At 32.4% G+C, this 22,036-nt stretch overlaps 1 protein-coding gene across 7 annotated transcripts; it reads right to left on the bottom strand.

The window, feature by feature from the left end:
- Positions 1-2,398: 2,398 nt before the first annotated feature.
- Positions 2,399-22,018, bottom strand: LOC126737762 (longitudinals lacking protein-like). 7 transcript variants are annotated; one of them, XR_007661107.1, is made up of 4 exons: positions 21,869-22,018; positions 21,521-21,729; positions 13,999-14,266; positions 13,636-13,920 (listed from the first exon to the last, which is right to left on the bottom strand). XR_007661107.1 is itself a non-coding variant. In XM_050442829.1 (3 exons), exon 3 carries the CDS (start codon positions 5,575-5,577, stop codon positions 4,231-4,233), a length of 1,347 nt encoding a protein of 448 aa, XP_050298786.1. In that variant the 5' UTR covers positions 5,578-13,775; positions 13,836-13,920; positions 13,999-14,061; the 3' UTR covers positions 2,399-4,230. The 7 variants fall into 7 exon arrangements, 5 of the variants coding, with proteins under 5 accessions (XP_050298786.1, XP_050298762.1, XP_050298780.1 ...); XR_007661108.1 differs by having other exon boundaries at positions 14,002-14,266; XM_050442829.1 differs by lacking the exons at positions 21,521-21,729; positions 21,869-22,018 and having other exon boundaries at positions 2,399-13,775; positions 13,836-13,920; positions 13,999-14,061.
- Between the last annotated feature and the right edge of the window lie 18 nt (positions 22,019-22,036).

Genomic DNA, 22,036 nt, shown 5'->3' with positions numbered 1-22,036 from the left:
CTAAGAGGCAATCTGCCAGCAGATTTGGAGATTCGGGAAAACTGCCGGGTATATACCCTGTTCCCCGATAAGTTTCAGTAATTTTTATTACTGAAATGCAGGGTGACGCCTCCCCTACGATGCATCCGGCATCATCCGGCCTGGCTACCGACGTGAATAGGTTCAGCTACCACTGGCAAAGGGCAAGGGCAGGAAAGGGTCTAGGAAGGATTCCTAAGGATAGGAAAGGAAAGAACGACCACGTGTTAACTGGGTGAAGGATGACGCGGAAGTGGGCTTGATACTTTCACTAAATTTACTTCTTAAAGGCACGTTATATCCAACGGCAAGGGGTAGGAAAGGGTTTAGGAAAGGAGTTCGAAGGATAGGAAAGGAATAGAACGACCACGTGTTGACTGAGTGAAGGATGACGCGGAAGTGGAAAGACAATTTTATACGAATGTAATTATTAATTTTCTCGAATTTTCTTTTATATTAATTTGTGGCCCTGAAAACGATCGATTTAAAAGCTGAAGATATTTCTAATGCCTTCGTAGATGTCCAAAATGTTGACCATTATGCTCTATACATTCTTGAAGCCTCTCATGGGTAGACAGAACTGCAACTTCAATTTCGGCTCTGGGTACATTTTTAATGACACTCCGAATCCGGCTTTTCATATGTTCTCTGGTCGTAGGTTGGCTCTGAAATTCGATGTCCTTTATTCGACCCTATAAATAAAAATCAAGACAAGTTAAATCTGATGATCATGGAGGCCATGGAAGGAGACTTCCTCTTCCAATCCACCGCTGTTGAATAACTGCATTAATGTGCTCTCGCACAGCAATAGCAAAATGTATGGAGCAACCATCTAACTGCAAAACCATGTTTTGCCGCAATTCCATTGGCACATCTTCCAGCAACAACGACAATTAATTGGTCAAAACGTTAAGATAGACGTTGCTGATTAGGGATTGTTCAAAAAAGTATGGCCTAATAATTCTGCCCCCAGTATATCACACCACACATTTAAACTCCAACGACCTTCGTGCCGAAGTTCACGCAACTAATGCGGATTTTCTGCAAACCAGTAATGCATATTGTGCAGATTGACTCTACCGTCGCTATTAAAGGTAACTTTATAAGTCAATAGAATTTTGAACAAAAATTCTCTATTTTTTCCGAATCATACCCAACGACAATAGTCCAACCTACGATCGAAGCCTTTAAAGGCCTGATGTAAAGCAACATGATTTGGGTGTATTCTAAAATTAATTAATATTACTAGTAAGAATTGAAATAAATAAATAAATTCAGCACTCTTAAAAATAGGTGAATAAAAATTCAACAATTGTATAGATTTTACATACAATTTGATTCTGGAAATGGTACAGAATCAATTTGTGTAGAATTTCTCCATGCTATTGTGTTTAAACAACTGTGGTTTTATAATCAACAAATTGTGTATCAATTTGATTTATTTTATTGTATATATAGTACACTATTTGTGTACTTAAATTCGACAATATTTTATATTTATTTAATATAATTGTTCAGTAAATGAGCAAACTCTTAGTGTTTTTTTAACATGGTATGTACAGAAAAAAAAACACAATTTGTGCATTTTAAATACACACGTTAGTGTAGGTTGGTTTTACAATATATTTTATTTTCTTTTATTTCAACTATAAAATTTTATTACAAATTGTGTATATTAATACTATATATTGTTTTATAAATTTAAATATAGTGTAGGTTACTTATTTTAGGTTTGTATATCAAATTAACATAAGAACTGGAGTTTTTTATTACAATGTTTTGTATTTATATTCATAAAAATTTTAAATACATTTTAGAGAATTTCGTCATAAATCTGTGTAATAATAAATTTTAGGGCGCCTGGGAAAAACAGGATAGGTCATAATTTGATTAAAATAAAATAAGTCTTGTAAAAAATGGCAAATAAGTGAGGCCCAATGTTTGGTAAGAAAAGAAGTCATATTAGAAAAATACAGATTGAATATGTATTTTCCTAATTTGACTTATTTTCCATATTGACTGTTTTTTTCCCAGCACTCTAACATTTATGTTTTATAAAAATTTTAGTTGTATAGGTAGGGTAAAAAAATTCACTTGTTTCAAAGAAACATTTTTTTATTTAAATACCTTTTAAAAAAGTACATATAACCTGCACAACAAAATAAAAAAACTTTAGTAGTAGTATTACAAATACACATTAAAAACGCAAATAGGAACTTAAAATGGAAATTCTTAGTTGTAAAAACAGGATTTTAACCTAAAGGCTAATAAACACATACATTTATGTGCAGGGTCATTTTTTATATTTGCGTGCCCATAAACAGGGATAATGTAAGTGATAGAGAAAAACTTTTTATACAAAAGTTGCATTATTTTTTTCCGTATTATCTTCTAGATTTGTAAAAAAAAAACAAAAGCGCATTGCAAAGTTATATCACTAATATTAACCCCTGTATATGGGCTCGCAAATATAAAAAATGAGCCTGTACATATGTATGTAGTTACTTAACATCTACAGTATATCAGGCGGGTAATTTTTAACAAAACAACAATCATTTACTGCTATCAATTTTTTTTTAACGCATGGTGTTGAAAATTGCACTTTTCATAACTTAAGGAGGCTTTAGAGCTAATTCTGTTAAAAATAGAAAAAAAACCTTAGAAATCATTAAAAAAGTTTAAATTAAAAACCCGAAATGGAAAATTGAAATCTGTTTTTTCTTCATAACAGAATTAGCTTTAGATCCCTTTTAAAGTCATAAAAAGTGCCATTTTCAACACCTTATATTAAAAAAATAGTTAACAAGTATGACATTTATGATACATGAAAATTTTTAACATTTTATGTAGAATTTAAAAATGTGTTGACTATAGGGTGGTTGGTTTACAATAAGTAAGGTTTTGGCATGTTTACATATACCGGATTTTCATATCCCATGGAAATCAAAATTATTGTTATTTCTTTTTAAATCGCCCTTCATCAATTTATTTCAAAATCGCTTAATAAAAATAAATGACACAACAAAACGAAAAAACTTAAAAGAAATAGAAATACCTAATAGGAACGTAATTAGGAACTTAACGAAAATTCTTATGTAGATACATACCTACATATTAACAACATACAGTTTTAAGCTAAGGGTTTTATTTACAGGTACATAATAATATGCTCCTGGAGTTGGTCCAATAAACCCCACTCCTTAACTTTATCTTCAACGAATATATCCATATTTTTCTTATGCAATTTTAACACTTTTAACACTTAATGAAACGAAAAAAACCTTAAAACAAATTAATGCCGGTCGGTTGATTGAAGGACTGAAGAATGAACAGTTGAACACCTGTGGCACTGGGAATTATAGCAATGCTGCCAAATCAAAGGTATCTTAAAGATTACACCGCCAATTAAAAAAGTTACGTTTCCTTTTTCCTTACGTGTGTTATTATCACGATATTATTTAAATAAATAAAATTAGAACTTATGCTGATTGAGCTTATTTTTAAATATCATATTAAATCATTTTCAATTAACAACTTTAAATCGACTGCAAATTTTAATGCACACCTTTACAACTGTTTAATCTTGAATCTGGCAACATTGACGCTAACAACGAAGTTCTAGCGGCAAAGGCAAGGGCGTCGGGCGCGTCCTCCTTTATACACAATTGTGTATTATAACTACACAATACATTTTTAAAATTCTACAATTGTGAAGGGCTATTAGCAAGAATCTTTTTTAATCTACACAATTGTAAATAAAATCAACACAAGCCAGAATAAAAAATTAATTAAAAATTGTAGTAAAAATATACTTGGTTATTAGATTTTTTACCAAACTGCATTGGATTAAAAAAAAAAGTAGAATATTTATACACATTATCTTAATAATTAATATCTACTTATGGTGTATTAATTTAATATACAATAATTGTATGAAATATACACATTAAAACATACACAAAATGCCTAAGAATTTTTATACAGGACTGTGAGATATTATCTAACAATTGTGTATTAAAATTAAACATTTTTTTTACACAACAAAATGTGAAAAAATCCATCAGGATTTTTCTGTGTGAGAGAATATTAGAATAATAAAACATTGTGACTGTCATTTAAACATACCTATTGAATTGAATTGACGAAACAGTGGGCTGCCAAGGCAGTTGTGCATATAGGTCTCCTGATGGACCCGTCATGCCCCACCGAGGGTTACCAGAGCCCAACGGCATTAGAGAAACCTATAAGGCTCTCTGGTATGAAGGACTTAAAGTCGCTTGGTACACTGAAAGTGTTACCCAAGTATTTGAACCTGGCGCGGGTGAGTGCTGGGCACTCCCCGACTACATGGTCAACGGTTTCATCCTCCTCACAGCACGATCGGCATTCCGGGTTGTCCGCAATACCGATAGCATGGAGATGGCTTCTTAAGTGCCAGTGACCGGTTAAAAGACCTGTCACTAGTCGAATTTCGCGTCTTTTTAGACGTAGTAGATTTTTGGTGAGACAGGCAGAGGGCCCACCTATGTGCGCTTTGGCCTGTCTCATACCAGGGGACTCAGTCCATCTTCGGTGGGTCCACTTGTCCAGCAGATCCTTCATTGATGCGACCGCAACGCATTTGGCGATATCAACTATGGGTTCCGGCCCCATCGGCACATTCGCGGATCCCAGTCTGGCAAGAGAGTCCGCTTGTTCATTACCTGCATGGCCCGCATGGCCAGGTATCCAGACGAGCTGGACCCTGCATCCAACCTGTACCAGTTTTTTCAGGACTTTTATGCACTCTAGTACAAGCTTGGAGCTTACCTTAGCGGCCGTGATAGCCTTAATGGCAGCTCTGCTGTCCGAGCATATTGATACGACTGTATTGCGGTGTCCGCAGCTTAGGATTTTCTGTCCGCATTTTAATACAGCGAATACTTCGGCCTGGAAGACAGTGGCGTGCTCCCCCAGCGAGTATGCCCTACTGGTATGTGGGATCCCACCAATAAGCCCTGATCCAGCTCTGCTATTCATTCTGGAGCCATCTGTGTACCAGATGGTTCCCCTATTTAGCAATGCAGGTCTGTTGGAATGCTGCCACACCTCTCTGCCTGCAATATGCGTCACGAATCCCTCGCAGTCCACAGTCACTGGAGCCATGCAGTCACTGCCCATCAGAAGGAGAGGACATTCCTGTATGGCCCGTGACCAAATTTTTGCGTGACCGGTCTCGCCAGCACGTAGTTCGCCGAGGACGTATAGCCTGTACGCAGTCCTCATTGCCTCGAATTGCACAACGAGGTCCAGAGGCGGAAGACTCAGCAGAGTCTCAAGCGCTGTAGTTGGCGCCGTCCGCATAGAACCCGTTATGCTGAGACATGCAAGACGTTGGATTCTGTCCAGTTGTGCACGAATTTTCGCTTTCTCAGTACATGGCCACCAAACGATAGCCCCGTATGTGAGAAGAGGTCTCACAATGTGCGAGTAGATCCAGTGGAGGATCTTAGGAGACAAACCGCAGGTATTGCCGAAAGCCCGCCTGCAGGCCCATAGCGCGCAGGTGGCCTTCTTCATTCTGGTGTCTGCATGATCGTGCCAGGAGAGTTTGGGATCCAACTTGATTCCCAGAAATCGAACTGTCCTGGAGTAATGCAGCTGCACGCCACCTAGAGATATAACAGGGGGCGTGCCAAAGTTACGTCTCCTCGTGAATAGTAGGAGCTCTGCTTTTTTGGGGTTAATCCTGAGACCTCCCTAGAGGCACCATGTGTCCACCATACGCAGGGCTCTCATCATAGGGCCCCGCATTGAGACGGCGTCTTTCCCTGTGCAAAGGATTACCAGATCATCAGCGTAGGCCTGTGTGTATAGGGCCAGCATTGTTTAAAAGATTTATCAGGCTGTCGACCACAAGGCACCACAAGGTAGGGGACAATACTCCTCCCTGCGGGCAGCCCCTAGCCGCCAACGTTTCGACAATCTCGTTGTTGAGCTGGGCAGATACATGACGTTTCGAGAGCATGGCCTCTATCCAGCTAACCAAACAGGGTTCTGAGCCGCGGCTCTCGAGTGCTTGGCAGATTAATGCAAAAGGGGATACAGCAAAAACTGTCGAACAAAAAAGTTTTAGATTGTCTTCTACTTTAAAGGTCAAGTATTTTTTTGTTCGGTTAATATATCGAAATCCACAAAAACTTTATTTCTTGAGTTTCAACATCGCATATACGCCGCCTATAGCGGTCATTTTAAAAACTTAAAACTATTTTCCATGTTTTTTACCGCAAGCCTCTGCGATGAGTAAGTATGTTCCGAGATACAGTACCTCGCATTTTTCGTTGGCCACCCTTTTTTCAGTTAAAACGGAACAGAAAATTGGTTTTAGGAGATCAGATTAGGTTTACATATTTATTTTACGTAATCTACAGAATGATTAGATTTTGCAGGATGGCATCACTATTAAAATTTCCACAAATTCTGCACAAATTAAAAGGGCTTTTTCTAACTGTAAAGATATACACTACCCAAAATGCAATAGATTAACCTTTGACAGTTTAAAGAAACTCCTATTTTTCCACTCCTTATGTTGATTTGCTTTAAAAACCAAAAGTGATGCGAATTTTAAGGCAGAATTATTTAAAGAGTAAATTATTTTAAACAAAATAAAACCATAATTGTTTACATTCGCTACAACCGGGTTAAAAATCAATTCTTGACCATTGGTTGAGATTTTATGGCATTCGACGTCTCATTCATCCCTGGAATAGCCTTTAAATATTACACGATTGTTATCCCCAAGAAAAAATCAAACTTATTGGTTAACATGAAATGATATATTTCCTTGCTTCATTTTATCGACAAGAAATGTTTCCAAAAAAATTACGGTTCTTTTAAGGGATATCGATTTCTTGTTCCAGAAAATTTATCCTATCAGTTAATGTGTAAAACCAGCATACAAATTCTCAGTTTCGGGCTAATGCATTTATTTTCATTCCCAGCTTCAAAATTACATGAACATTAGTTTGGAAATTGCCCCCATATTTTACAAAGCAGCGTTACAAATTACCTGTTTTATTAGAAAAGGAAAATAAATTGAGCCCACACATAAGCTACTTTAGAGCCACAAATTGGCATTTATCTTGTATATTATATGTTTTATACGTAAATAAATTAAAACTGGCTTATATGAAATATCCAGGAAGGTGTCCCTTTTCCTTATTTAATTAATTGTCGAAACGATTTAAATACTGATATTTTTATAAAGTGAAAACTCAATTTCCAGAGAAAATACCGGGATATTTGACGAAGTATGCCAAAGCTAAATACAACACGTTGTTATTATTTCATTACAGGTGCAAATTACAAATTTATATTCAAAACATAAGCCCCAACGCTGCAACAATACTACTATTATAGTTGACTTAAATCGAATGGGAAACTCCTTTAAGAAACTACTTAATCAAATGGGAAACATCCACAGAAACTAACGTCATATTTATTGTAGGTTTTAGAAACCACAGAAACTCAACATAGCAATTATATTTCCTTTTTTTATTAATTCCCAAGCAAAATTTACAAATATTCTTATCAAAAGGAAATTATTTAAAACTAAATACAAAAGAATATATAAAACAATAAAATACTGATATTAGAGAATAACGGCAATCGATCACAAATTTGCTTGTCATTGAATTATAATATTAATTCAATGACAAGCAAATTTATATTTAAACCCTCAAATTTAAGAAATGAATTTGAAAATAAACAGTGATATCACAAGTATATTTCATTACCTGCTTTAAAGAAAGACAAAATGCCTGTGGGTAAGTTTCTGAAACAAATTTAGCTTATCATCATTCTAAGTATGTATAGCAGTAGAAAATAAAAAAGAAATAAGTTATTTATTCAAAACAAAAAAGTGAATGCTTGGGGATTATTAGAATATTTAAAACCAAAAAAGATATATTATGCTACATGTATCATCAATAGTGAGACTGCAGTCACAAATTTAATTAAAACTTATTTCTTCACTATAAATTTATTATGTGGTAAGATTGAAGGCTGGTATTAAGAAATTAACAATATATTTATAGTTTTGTAGTATAAATCTGTTGTAAGTGGTTATTGCAAAATATACTTCTTTTTTACACTTATATTTAGTTTAACAATCAAACAAATGCCTGATTCATTGGGGCAACATTTGGGTAAATGAAGCGCCATTGAATGTAAACAATTTGACACTTTAAACTAATAACTGTCAATATTTTATCTCACAGTCAAAATATGCTAAGGTTAAGTAACCTTAACCGGATACCTAACAATGCAGAAAAAATCATCAGCGGGTCAATAATCGACAATTATTATTATTATTACACAGTATAATGTAAACGTATAATATATAAAAAAAATTCTACAAAATATAGAAACAACTAAAATTATATTCAAGATTTTATTTATTACAAGTGCCCTAAGAAAAATAGGTATATAAAGCTAGATCCACACCGTCAGCAACACATAGGAACATTGTATGTTGCTTGTTCCTGGAACTTGTTTATGACTGTTGCTAAAAGTGTATTTAAGCAACAACAAAAGTTCCTAGAAGTTGCTCATTCTCATACTTAGCGGCAAAGATCAAAGGAAATATAGAGCACAACAGTGAAGATGTAATTAATTTTTAAAAAATGTAATGGAATCGACAATAGTGTCAATGAGAAAATCGCACATATCCAAAACCTGGTTCTGAGTATATTCTGTTAGCATGTAGTTTTTCCTGCAAGCACATGCAATTTCTGTCAGACAAGATGCAGTTCGTCCTTGCACCGAAAAAGATATAAATTACGTAAATGAAAGTATTATTCATTTTTTAGTCCTTTTTTTCATCATATGGAACATAGGGACCAGTATGGTGATCCAAAATAATCTGCGTACTCTAGTCGACTATTTTCAGTTTCAGTTAATGAGCTTATTTCTGTGATGACATCATCATTTACGTTTTTTCTCCATGTACCCGATATCAATTTACCAGTGTCTCTGTCTACTATAAAATATACCGGATGGAAGGTAAGTGTTTTGAAAGCTGACTACTTTTTAAAAAAATGTGTAAACAGACAAATGCGCTCACTATTTTCTTTCTAAATATTTGTTGCGCCACATTGGTGTTACACTGGTGTAGACACGTGTTTTCTGTTGCAGGTACATAATGATACTTTCACAAGAATGAATTACCTAGAGGTGGGTGCAAATTTTTTACGCAACTTTTGCTGCTGTTTCTGATTCCATAAACAGGTCGCGGCAACCAGCAACAAAATGTTCCCCTGTATTTCTTTGGTGTCGACAAGGCTTTATGTCACAAGGTAAATACTGATCAGACCATTTTTTTTTTATATTTTGCTCAAAGCACAAATATACTTTTGCAAGTATCGTAAAAAAAGTTAACATGATATTCATTAGGCACTAATTTTAATCCTAATATTTCATCATATAGAAGGTGTTTTTTAGAAATGTGGGCAAGCCCCAAAGAATAAACTCTTAACGAAAAAGCCTATATAATTGTGGTTTGTTTGGGAAACAATTTTATAGATATCTTTCTAGTTTTTTTTTTGATCTGCAATAAGAAAAAACAACTTAAAAGTATGTTTTTTTTTTAAATATTACTTCCCCTAAGTTTTAATGCCTACATAATAAACATATTTGAGAGTTTAATCCAAGAAAAAAACTTCCCTCTATTGTAACCAACTTGTACCAATCAACAATTTAGTCATTTAAGGAAAGAGAGAAGAAAATACATTTAAATTACTAATATGTTTTTATAAGCTTAATTATATGAATCGATTATTTCTGATAGAGCCTAAGTGCCGTTTCGGCCATTTTGTTTTTAATATGCTTCAATAAATTTTGAGCCAAATCCTAGCGTTTGGTGCAGAAAAGAACTAAATTCAATTATTCCCTACTTGCATTTCTGGGTGAGAAAATAATGGTTTAGTGCAGAAAGGACCTAAGTAAACTAACTTAGCCCCTTTAAGAAATAAATATTAAAATGTGTGTCGTACTGTATTTGACCTTGCGCTCTGTTTTGTTTTGAAATGCAAGCTTCGTGTGTCGAAATATTTTTAGTGATTTACTGGCTTGGATACTGTGTGCATTTAAGAGTAATATAATTGCATTTTTGTGGCAATATGTCTAGTTCGGACGAAAATAGAAGCACTGAAAGTGAAGAGGAGCTATCTCAATCAGATAATCTTAGAAAAAGACGCCGAGGTGTGAGAAATGATGATTGTGTGAGAAATGATTTTTTTGATTAAATTATCAAAGAAATTTAATCAAAAAAGGTAGAATCAGTGGTATTGCGTTTAAAGATTATAAAGGCAAGATGGTTGCTGCCAGGCAAATCAGAGGTGCTTGCAAATAAGTTTAATAAAAGTTATATATTGAATAGCCTAGGTATATAGATAAGTTATTTTTTAGATGTAAAATGCAGTGTTTTACTAAGCTAAACGATTAGCAAAAGCAAATAGTGTTTGAGAATTTGATTTTGATTGAACAAAAATTTTGAGGATATATATCTTCAAGGTCTGATACATCAGAAAAATGTGGCAAACCGAAGAAGTCAGAAAAATGAAAACAGTAAAGTAAGGGAAGTATCTTTTGATCATTTTATTCGCGTTGGGGAACTCAGAGTAAAAGTATGTTGTAAGGCTTTTTTTTAAATTTGCAGTCTGTATCTGAAAAAAGAGAATAAAATCATTGATTAAAAATAATGTGACTCCCAGAGATAAACGTGGCAAAAATATTAAACGGGCAATGCCGGAAGATCAAAACACATTAATTCGTCAGCACATTGAAAGCTATCCAGTAAAAGAAAGTCACTATTCGGGAAAAGAATATAAATATCTAGATAGTAGACTTAATATAATATGTTTAGATCCAAGTATCCTGAAACGAAAATTAAATACAGCTATTATTATACATTTTTTCGCGAAAACTTTACTTTGAAATTTGGGCGTCCTCAAATAGACACATGCGTAAAATGTGAAGAGTTGAATTTAAAAATCAAAAGTTCCTCTCTAGGAGATGCCTTAAAAAAAGTGGCTGTTGCTGAGTTGTTGGTACACAAAAAGAGGGCCAACAAGTTTTATACGAAGCTAAAGGATACTATTAAAGAGTGTCACGATAGGGACGACGTGGTAGGGCTCGCATTTGACTATATACAAAATGTTCATCTACCACATATACCTGTACAAGAAGTCTTCTATAAGACCCAACTAACGGTTCATGTATTTTGCATACATAATCTTAAAACGGAAAATTCTTTTTTTTTATATTTATCACGAGGGACAGGCCAATAAGGGTCCTAATGAAGTATGCACCTTTTTGCTTGATTATATAAAAAATAACATACCACCCAACATAAAAGAGTTAAAACTTTTTTGTGACAACTGCCCTGGGCAAAATAAGAACCACGCTATTATAAGATTATGTTTGGCCCTTATAGATATGGGGCGCTTCAATAAAATTGAGCATTATTTTTCCATTAGAGGTCACTCCTTTTTGCCCTGTGACAGGGATTTTGGTGTCATAAAAAGATACTTAAAAAAATTTTACAGAATATTTGAAATTCATAAGTACACAGAAATTATTGTTAATTCAAGTGCCAAACGCAAGTTTACTGCAAAAGAACTTAAAACTAGTGAGATTCTTGATTTTAAGCAATGGTGGCCTAAGTATTATAAAAAGACAAGCCTGTCTATTGAATCTCAAAAAAGAAATGTTCCTCGATCTCAAAAAACTTATTTTGCAATTTCGACCTCTAATCATTCTGTATATAGCTCTGAAACTTCAGGTTATGTAAGGGCATCGGAATATATTAATAGCATTTTTGGTGTTAATCACTTCCATTTGGCCTTACCCAAATACAACAGCCAATTTAGTATTGTATGGCCCAAAATACCAGCATATCCTGAAGACATGGTGCCAATTTTGGAAACAAAAATAGCCCATTTGCAAAGCCTTAATCAACGGTTACCAGAAGATAAGCAGGAATTTTACGTCCACATAATAAATTCCTGGAAAACCAAGAAATCCAAAGCTAAATAACCTGAACCATCTTAATAGAACTGAAAACCATGGTTTTTTCGATTTTGTTTTAAATTTTGTGAGAATAATGTTTTATTTCTATTTTTTATATGTATTATATTATTACTTTAATTTTAATTATATGTATATAATTTCGTGGCTGTTTTTCACAATAAAATTACCATATTAGGGGATTGTATAAAAACCTAAAAAAGTAAATTTGTTTTATAAAATGTATATTTCTGAAAGGACCTAAGTTAATTTTTTTGAAAAATCTGTCTAATAAAGAAAATCCAAAATTCTACATTGATTTCATTAATTTACACCTTTAACCGAACCCTACCAGTAAAAAAACGAATAATCAATTTAAAATATCAAGAGGTTAAAAAATAAACAACATTTTTCTGTTTTTCTCAAAACTTTTTAATATCACTTAGTCCCTTTAAGAAATAATTGATTCATATATATTATTTGTGTATTTTGTTTATCTTTTGACCTTGTCTAGACCAAGCTTTCTGAAATATTCCATATCCTCTTACAATAATTGTAAAATGTTAAAATTTTAATCTACCAAATGGTGTTATAGACAGACCCCAGTGGCTCATTTTTATTTTTTGCAATTAAATTAGTTGGAGCAGATCTTATTTTCTCATTTAGCTAATTACAAAATATAAATCCATTAAAAATGAAAGCAATTTTGAAAAGCAGTGGTGTAATGTTAAGAAGCTTTTAATCTATTGTAGGATCTTGTAAAGAGTAAGTAAGTAATTTGGATGCCATTAAAAAATTGCTCGAGTTTTATATATATAAAATATACAGCTATTATCTCTGAGGACAGTTCCACATGATTTAGCTCTCTCCAATGTATATAAAATTTACATGGCATATTTCTTACACCTTTAAATTAAAAATACAAATCTATAAGGCTAAATGATGAGCTTTTAATTTTCTCATCTAATTTAATGATTTTCTTTTTCTCTAACTTTTTGACTCTTAACTCTTGTATTATTGGAAAAAAAATCTCTTAGACGAAATAATATTAAGAAAATCCAGAATAAAAGTAAATCATAAAATTTTTCAAAAACAAAATAGTTTTACAAAGTCAAAAATAACAAAATAATAACTATTTCTCAAAACAAAAATTAATTTGTTATTAACCATAAAAAAACACCCTGTATAAGTACATGTAATAAACAATAAATTGATAGTTCACTAGAATTATGTATTTAAAATGCTTTTTAATTAAACTGGACCAATAGATCTAAAATACCTAATATTTCACCAATTATTCCTTCTTAAAGGTCCCATCAGTATTTCCTTATTACCTAGAATTAATAGTAAATTAAACAGAAAAAATGCAATTTAAGTAATCTAAAAGTATTTAAGAATAGTGGTGAATATAACAGCGAAAGGGGAAAATCTAAAGCTTCACTGCCTTATAGCACAGTAGGTGACATCCTTACGCATAAGTACCGATCAACAGAGCTTTAGGGCTAATTTATCAATTTACACTACCCTTATTTAATCTTTACACAGACTTCACACGTAATGAACACAACGAAATATAATTCATATTATATTTCCAGTAAGATTTTATTTTGTATAAAGGTTGTAAATTGTAAAATTCGAATAAAGGTATTACAGAATAAAGTTCTCTATACTATAACTTTCTTGAAGGCAAAAAATATCTGGTTTAACTTTATCTGGAAAGAATCATATTTATCAAACTACTAAATAACTGTCGTATATATCTTTCCTATTACATGTGATGCCTGGCCCTCCTAAATCTTATTTTCTTCCTTCTTAATATTATTAAATTGCTGCCAACAGTAATTAAGACAGTTTACCCTAAAATAAACCAACATTCGTTCCAATTACGGTTGGCCAACACAAGATAAACATGGTTTTGATTTGAGCTCATATTACCACATTTAACAGTTATAATCGCCACCTTCTTCATTTTCCCCACCTGCTGAAAGCTAACTACGAAGTCAAGAAATCATTATTCCCTTTTTATTGCTTGCGGCGCCTCCGCCAGCCCTTTCACCTTCAGCCGGTCAGCGGTTTTTAAGAAAGCAGGAAGCTGTTCCTGGCTCACATTAACCTCACCGGCATACATGAACTCTAGGATGGCTTGCAGGTGGCTGTATGCCACATCCTTAAGGATTATAATGGGGTGTTTTGAAGGATTTTCCTAAAAACAAGTCAAAACTTTAGTTATATACATATACAAAAAATAAACCTATAAACTTAACATCTCATAACACAATATTTATTTATTTAATACATACAGGGAAAACTGCATTAAATAACTTACAAGATTAACACAGTATACGGGTAATCATTTAATGTAAAGTGCTAAATTCAAAATAAGAAAACATATAAAATCTTAATATGACAGCACTATTACCAAGCTTAGAACTTATCACAAAGGTCTTTTTACTCGAGTCATAATGATATAATTAATGTCAGTATCAGGATGTTTATTTAGAAAACTATGAAAAGTGGCATGATATCTAAGCAGCTGATGAGAGAACATTAAATGTTATACAATTTATAAGAAAGGGCCAATCAGTATCACCATGTATAAGTTTGAACATGAATATTGCACCACAGACATCTCTATAACTAGAGAGTGGCATCAGAGCCAGATGAATCTTAATAAAACCTTTAATATGATAAACCATGGCAGTATGAAACCTATAAGCACAATGTCAAAATAATAGAAAAAAATAATAAACAACCTTTAACGTGGTCTGATCATATCTATATGGACCACTGTGTGATAAATAAATTTGGGCTGAATATTCTAATTCTAAGTTGTACATAGGAGACTTTAATTTACCTAAAGCCCAATGGTTGAATGCTGTAAAAATGGAGTAAAAGTATGTGTTGAACAGTCGAAACATATTCTTGGATATATTTGCAAATGGTCATATTTTAGATTTTGTTTGAGATCCAATTTTTGGTGACTCCATAAATCATAATAGAACCTTTGGTGACACTCAAATTACAAGACAATGTTACGACTAACCAAAACTAGGTTTTAATCATCCGTTGGAGATTGGTTAGCGAAACACATATCGAGAATTAAAGAGTTTTAGTTAGTGCTAAATACTTCAAACGCAGTTTTAATATTTTTTGACTGATGATTCTAAATATTGTTCTTGTTGCCTTAAATTACAATTTGAAGTGTTTGACTGACATGGATTATCGTTCATAAGATTGTATTCCTAGCTTCTCCCTCATGGCTTGTAGCTCCTCTCCAAACCACATAGCTCCCCAAATCACAGGCCTGTAAGTTTTTTAAACCTCAGGGAATGCAATCTTGCAGCTGCACTAATCTATCCACAAACTGCAAACATTTATTATCAGTATTAATATCATGGTTTAGAAATTGCCAACTCTTAGACTCAATTGCCTTGTAAAGATTAAAAATACCCATTTGTACAAATGGATAACTCATTATTTGGGCTTTATTAATTTTTCAATTACTAATCAAATAGCTAGTATCAACATGCAATTCTATAGCAAGATGGTCCGAGAATGCAGGGTTAAAGACATTTATATTAAAATTTGAGAGCTCTGTGAAATTAAAAAACACATTATCAAGACAATGATTATTTCTAGTATTGACAAAAACCTGCTGTCCAAGATCATAAAAATCCACTATATCTAAACATTTTCTTTTCATGTCATATTCTCTGTCAAAACATTTATTAAAGTCTCTGTTTATTATTAAACATTTTTTAACATTAGCACATACTTCACATTGATTTTCCGAAGAAATTTGGCTTATTTTATCTAGTGATTTTACTATTGATGACTCCCCAGTAAAGGGTATCTCGACAAAAGGAATCTTCTACTTTATAGCCTTCCGGTGTCAAAATTATGCAGTTCATTAGAAAGCATATATAGTGCTCTGTAAATCAGAGACATTTAAACACAACACTGTGCACATGAATTTGTGCCATATCGTCGTTGAAATACTAATACCTCGTAAACCACAAAAAATCAAATTTTTGTTTTTGGTGGCATTGGTTAGCGTAAACCGAATTCTACAACTCTGTTAATACATTGTATACACCAAAAATTTTACTTGGTGAATATTTAGGATTTCTAATACCTCTTACAGTAAATGGCCATATTTTTGTAGGCAATATCTCTTAACCTAAATATTTCTCTCTCTCCTCTAACTTAAATATTTAGAATATATCGTATCCCACAAATGACTGTTACTAAATGATTAAGTTAATACCTCGTAACGCGCTTTAGTCGCGGTTAAGACTTGTTGAAGTAAAGTGTTTCTGTGGGTTCTATTCTTTAATATTATTGTCTTTTTATCGAAGAAACAGTAATTTATTACTTATTTGTTAACAATAAAAATGTCTTCATTTCGCGGAAAATTGTTAGTGTCCTTGGTCAAAAAACAAAATAACCCAGGTAAGTTTATGCGTATACATTCGCTTTAAAATAGAGTACATTAGGGTGGGTTTAGGTCCTTTTGTGATTTGTCTTATATTATGGAGTAATTATTTTATTCTACTTATGCCGAATTTATACATTTTGCATAATCACAATCATAAGTAAAACTCAACAAAAAAACGACTTAAAACTTTAGGACTTTTGATTGTGATTTGTGATTATGCAAAATGTTGTACAAACTCTGCATAAAGGCAAAATTAGTCCTTATTTTTTATTAACGTAAAATTTTAAAGTAGCTACGGGTATAATCGACTTTACTCCAATAAAAAGTTAAATTTAAATATTAGTTAGTTAGTTTTGTAACATTTTTTTTTTTAATTTTTTAATTAAAGATAAAATTTAAATTTAGCTTTTTGTTATAGTTATGTCGAGTATACTCTAATGGTATAATATTTTGAACAGATGACTTCAATCAAAATTTACATAAGCCCGAACTTATCACGCCTGTTAATGCTTTGGACCAAGAGAGAATAATAGAAAGTTTAACTCCTTTTGATATCAATTCCCTTCCCATTATATTTGATGAAGATGATATTGACACTACTTGCTATACTGAGACCTGCTGTACCATTGTTTCATCTGGTGCCACCAACGAATTACTGGAAAATCGTAATGAAGAAAGTGACGTTGAAAATCCCGATGGGATTGCCGAGATAAATATTTATTCAAGCAATAAAATCGATTTAGAAAACCTATTAGATCTTGACGAAAGGCATAATATGAACTATGAAGGTGTTACGTTACAAACTATGGAGATAGATCAAGATGAGATACTTCAAAATGAAAATTCAATGGAACCGGACTATGATAATACTGGTGGCAATACTGACGGTAAAGATCATGATTACATTTCAGAAGTAGACAACTGTTCTGATAGCTCAAATAGCAAAATTGAATCACATAACCTGAAAGACCCTGGCCAAAATCATGTAGACGACAAAGCCTCTACATCGCAGACTATAAAGACAGATCATGATGATTTACCTGAAAACGAAAACCCGCTAGAACCAGACTATGGTAACATGTTAGAAGGACGAAAACGAAGCATTAAGCGTCAAGAGGATAGGTGGGGCAAAAATAAAACAAAGCGACAAAGAATGGAAGGACAACCATACATGGGTTACAGTAGAAAAGACGGCAAAGTTAGTAATAATATTCCCAAAGAGGCTCGAAAAGTAGGACCGCCATGCAAATCAAAGGAATGTATTAGAGTCAAAAATAAGTACTGTGCAAAAATATCTGAAGAAGAACGCCTTAGAATATTAAAAGTTTTAAAAAATAAAAATATTTAAAAGACCAACGAAAAATGTTTGTTATAAACCATGTAACAGAGAGCAATCCAAAAAGAACCTATACGAAAACAGAAGACAGTAAGCGAAAAAAAACCTTGCAATATTTTTTAACCATTAATAATGAGAAACTACAAGTTTGCAAAAAGATGTTTCTACAAACATTTTGCTTAGGCGAATTTTCGGTTCAGGATTGAATAAAAAAAGGAGATCTTGGTATGACTACTTCAACAGAAGTTAACAAACAAAAGAAAAAACCTTCTTTTAGAGCAGATAGAGTCCATAAAATGAGAGAATATGCCGGTGACGTCAGACTTCGCGCATCTAAGCTGGCTATCGTTAAGCGTAGAAGCGTAGAATTCTAGCAGATGTGAAAGAGAGAGATGCATGTATGTACGGTCAAGTAAACCTAATCAGGGAAATATGGGGCCTCCCCTTTATTGATTTTTTGGTTTAAATTTAAGTTTGTGCGCATTTTACGTCACCGGCATATTCTCTCATTTTATGGACTCTAAAGATGCTGACAAAGAATACCTTAAAGAATTTTTTGACAAGTTGTCTAAATTACCATTACATTATGCTTGTTCCAGTTCTACAAAATTGTATTTAGAAACCACTGTTGAAAGCTTAACTCACCTCTTTAATTTGTATAAGGAAACCTGTAATAAAGATAACAGATCAGTCCTATCTAGAACGGTCTTCAATAGTATGTTCCATTCTAAAAATTTGTCATTATATCCCATAAAAAAGGACAAGTGTGACCTATGCACTAAACATAAAGTAGGGCAACTTTCAGATGAAGAATGGACTGTTCATAGACGCAAAAAGGATAGGGCTCGGGATGAGAAGAACAAAGACAAAAAGGAAGCAAACACTAATAAAACAGGACGCGTTTTAACAGTTGATTTGCAAGCAGTTAAAGTTTGTCCATTCGTTCAAGTCAGTGCCATTTTTGTAAGCTTAAACTATGCTGTCATAATTTTACTGTTTATGATACAGTTTCTCATCAGGCAACTTGCTTTTGGTTCACAGAAACTGATGCTGATATGACAGCAGCAATGTCTGTGACCTGTTTGCTGAAATATTTGGATATAAAATGTTAAAATGAATCTGGTCCAATTATAATCTACAGCGATGGATGCACATACCAAAATCGGAACAGCATTATGTCAAATGCCTTACTCAATTATGCTGTGATTAATAATGTGGAGATTGTTCAGAAATGTTTAGAAATTGGGCATACACAGATGGTATGTGACTCCGTCCACAGCTGTATTGAAAGAAAAATAAAAGGAAAAGACATACACTTACCCAGTGATTATTTGTGCATTTCAAAAGAAGCAAGATCTAAGCCAGCCCCTTATGATGTGTGTATGGAGTATACAGATTTTAAAAACTTTATTCCAAAAAGATTTCATCAATATAATTCTATCAGACCAGGAAAAGTAAGTTGTTTCTTAACTATATTAATATCATTAAGTTTATTAATGATATTAAAATTATGTTTTTTGTAAGGTTGTAAATGATCCCGTAGTAACAGACATCAAAGCACTCAGATATTTGCCTAATGAAAAAATTTATTACAAACTTGATTTTGATGCCAACTGGAAAGAGCTTCCACAAAGACCAAAATAGGTGTTAGATGTTGTGGAGTGGCCAGTCATATATAATGAGAAAAGAAAAATAAAGAAACAAAAGTGGCAACACCTGCAAGCTTTAAAATCCATTATACCCAGAGACTGTCACAGTTTTTATGACAATTTAGTATACAGTGAAGTTTAATATTTTCCTACCATTGTAAATTAGGCCTAGTTATTAATAAAAAATACGTGTAATTGTTCCTAACAAAGTGTTTTGTCTACAAAGGGTAAACTGTGTATCCCACTCCAAAAACAAGATATTCATTACAATACCTCGTATGCCACGAAAAATGTTCATACAATTAAAATTAGTAAAAAACTTTAATTTCTAATAATGTTGAATGTGAAAATAGATTATATAAAAAATATTCAATATCTAAGTTAAATACTTTAAATAAAAAATAGTTTTTTTCATCTCCTGAAAAATTTCATTTGTGGGTTTACGAGGTATTAGTACTTCAACGACGATATGCTTATTTAGTAGACCATTTTATTGATGTAAAAGTAGTACCTTTCTTTCTTCACCTGAAAAACTATGTAATCCTGGGAAATTCTTCTGTCAGTCCAATAAGAACTTGAATTTGGTTTAATTATTTAGACTCCACAGTATAATAGTAAGTCATGCCTTGAGAAAATATAGAAGAAATTTTTCAGGTATTCAATTTGCAGGTTTAATTTGAATCTCATTTCAGAACATTATTATTCTCTTAATTTAAACCAATTATTGATTATCCTAGCCCTAAATCTATAAAACACAGATTTTTGTACGACGTTTCTTTAATCTATAAAACTTCAAATGGTATTGTATCTAGTCTGTTCTTACAATCTAAGATAAGTTTTTCAATTCCTCAAAAAACCCTTAGGCAAAATAATCTAATTTTTCATTAGTTTTTGCAGAATTAATTATGATAGACATTCTTTTATTAACAAAAAGCTCTGGATTTTTTAAATAGAGAGGAGAGATTATGTTTTTATTAATCCTAAAACTTTAGTTAATAAACTAAAGTATTCAGTAAGTAATCTATAGAAGCCAGTATTATGTAGATTGAATTATTGTTATTTTTTTAAGGCTAATAGCTCTTTGCATGGAATTAATTATTTATTTATGTTAAATTTAAATTTTGATAACCTAATTATATTATATCCTGTTTTTATTTTATAACAGGTGTTACTAAAATAAAAATAAAATAAACTTGGTTGTGTGACTATAGTCCAGTAACTTGGAGAGCACCTCAGAGATAATGGAGATCATTTAACAAAATCTTTTTTTAAATTTTCATGAAAAAATGAGACTATAAGAGCAGACTTTATTTTATCATTTTGGTAAATAATAAATATAATTCATTAAAACTGAAAGCAGTTGTTTATGTCAGAAAAGCAATGGCGCAATGCGAAGGAGATATTTATCTACTGTAGGATATTGTATAGTAAAAGTTATTGAATGACATTAAAAATTTGCCTGGTTCTGTTATACCTACTGTTAAAAACCTATTATCTCTGAAGCCAGCTCCACACAATTCAGATCATTTCAATGTATATAAAATTTACATGGCATATTTCTGTAGTATAAATACACAAGAAATTAACCCTAGATTTACTAGGCTAGAGTACAATAGTTCTGTTCTTAACGCCTTTCTTATTTTCATACTTACTATAAATTTATTTCTTTTTTTTTTACCTATAGTGTTGCTAAATTATTAGGAAAATAAGTAAAGAATAAATAATTAAAATAGTTAATAATATTTCTAAGGATAAGTGTACAATTTTTTCCTGACCACTTAACCCTTCACAGATTATAATAAATAGTGGCAATAGAAATCTTTTGTTCTCCGACAACAAAGCAAGTTTTGACTTTGATCCTTTAAACCATTATCTCCCAGTCAGTTAAGACAGTGGTATAAGATATTTAACTTTTTTTTTGATCGCCAATAATGTTGTGTTTTGTTTATTATTAATAAAAAATTTTATTATAAAACTACTACTACTATAGTAAACTCATAGTTAAAAATGAGAATAATTCTGACTAAATCATACCTCCAATAAGCTTTTAAAATATGGACTACATGCAGACAAGACCATCTTGTGTGCTTTACATGTTTGGCCCTCACAAGCTAAGGTAACATCTGTAAAGCTTTTTTCATCCCTTAAATGCCTAAAAGAGGAGACCATATTGCTTTGAAAGTCGTTCCATTTTAAAAAGAACTGCTGCTGATCAGCCATTCTTGCGGCGTGAATTGTGTAATCTGCAAGAAAAAAGAAAATTTTCTTAAAGATGTGCTTGACCCTTGGAAAATGTTTGTTTTCTTGTTTTACATAACCCTCTTTCTCTATCTATTGAAGAATTATAGAAAAGTTTTAGTGAATATAAGCCTGTATACTTACAATTTTCGTTATATAAATTGAAAAAGAAATTTTTCAAATATGTTTTTTTCTTATTATTAACAAAAAGGATACGGAATAATACACGACAGAACATTCATACAAAAACAACATTTGACACATGTCATGATCATTTGACACATGTGAGAGAGCTTCTTTTCTTCTTAACGT

This window comes from Anthonomus grandis, chromosome 1 (genome assembly GCF_022605725.1).
Source record: "Anthonomus grandis grandis chromosome 1, icAntGran1.3, whole genome shotgun sequence".
NCBI lineage: Eukaryota > Metazoa > Arthropoda > Insecta > Coleoptera > Curculionidae > Anthonomus > Anthonomus grandis.
Note: the sequence above shows the minus strand (reverse complement) of the source record. Positions and strands in the feature narration are given on the sequence as shown.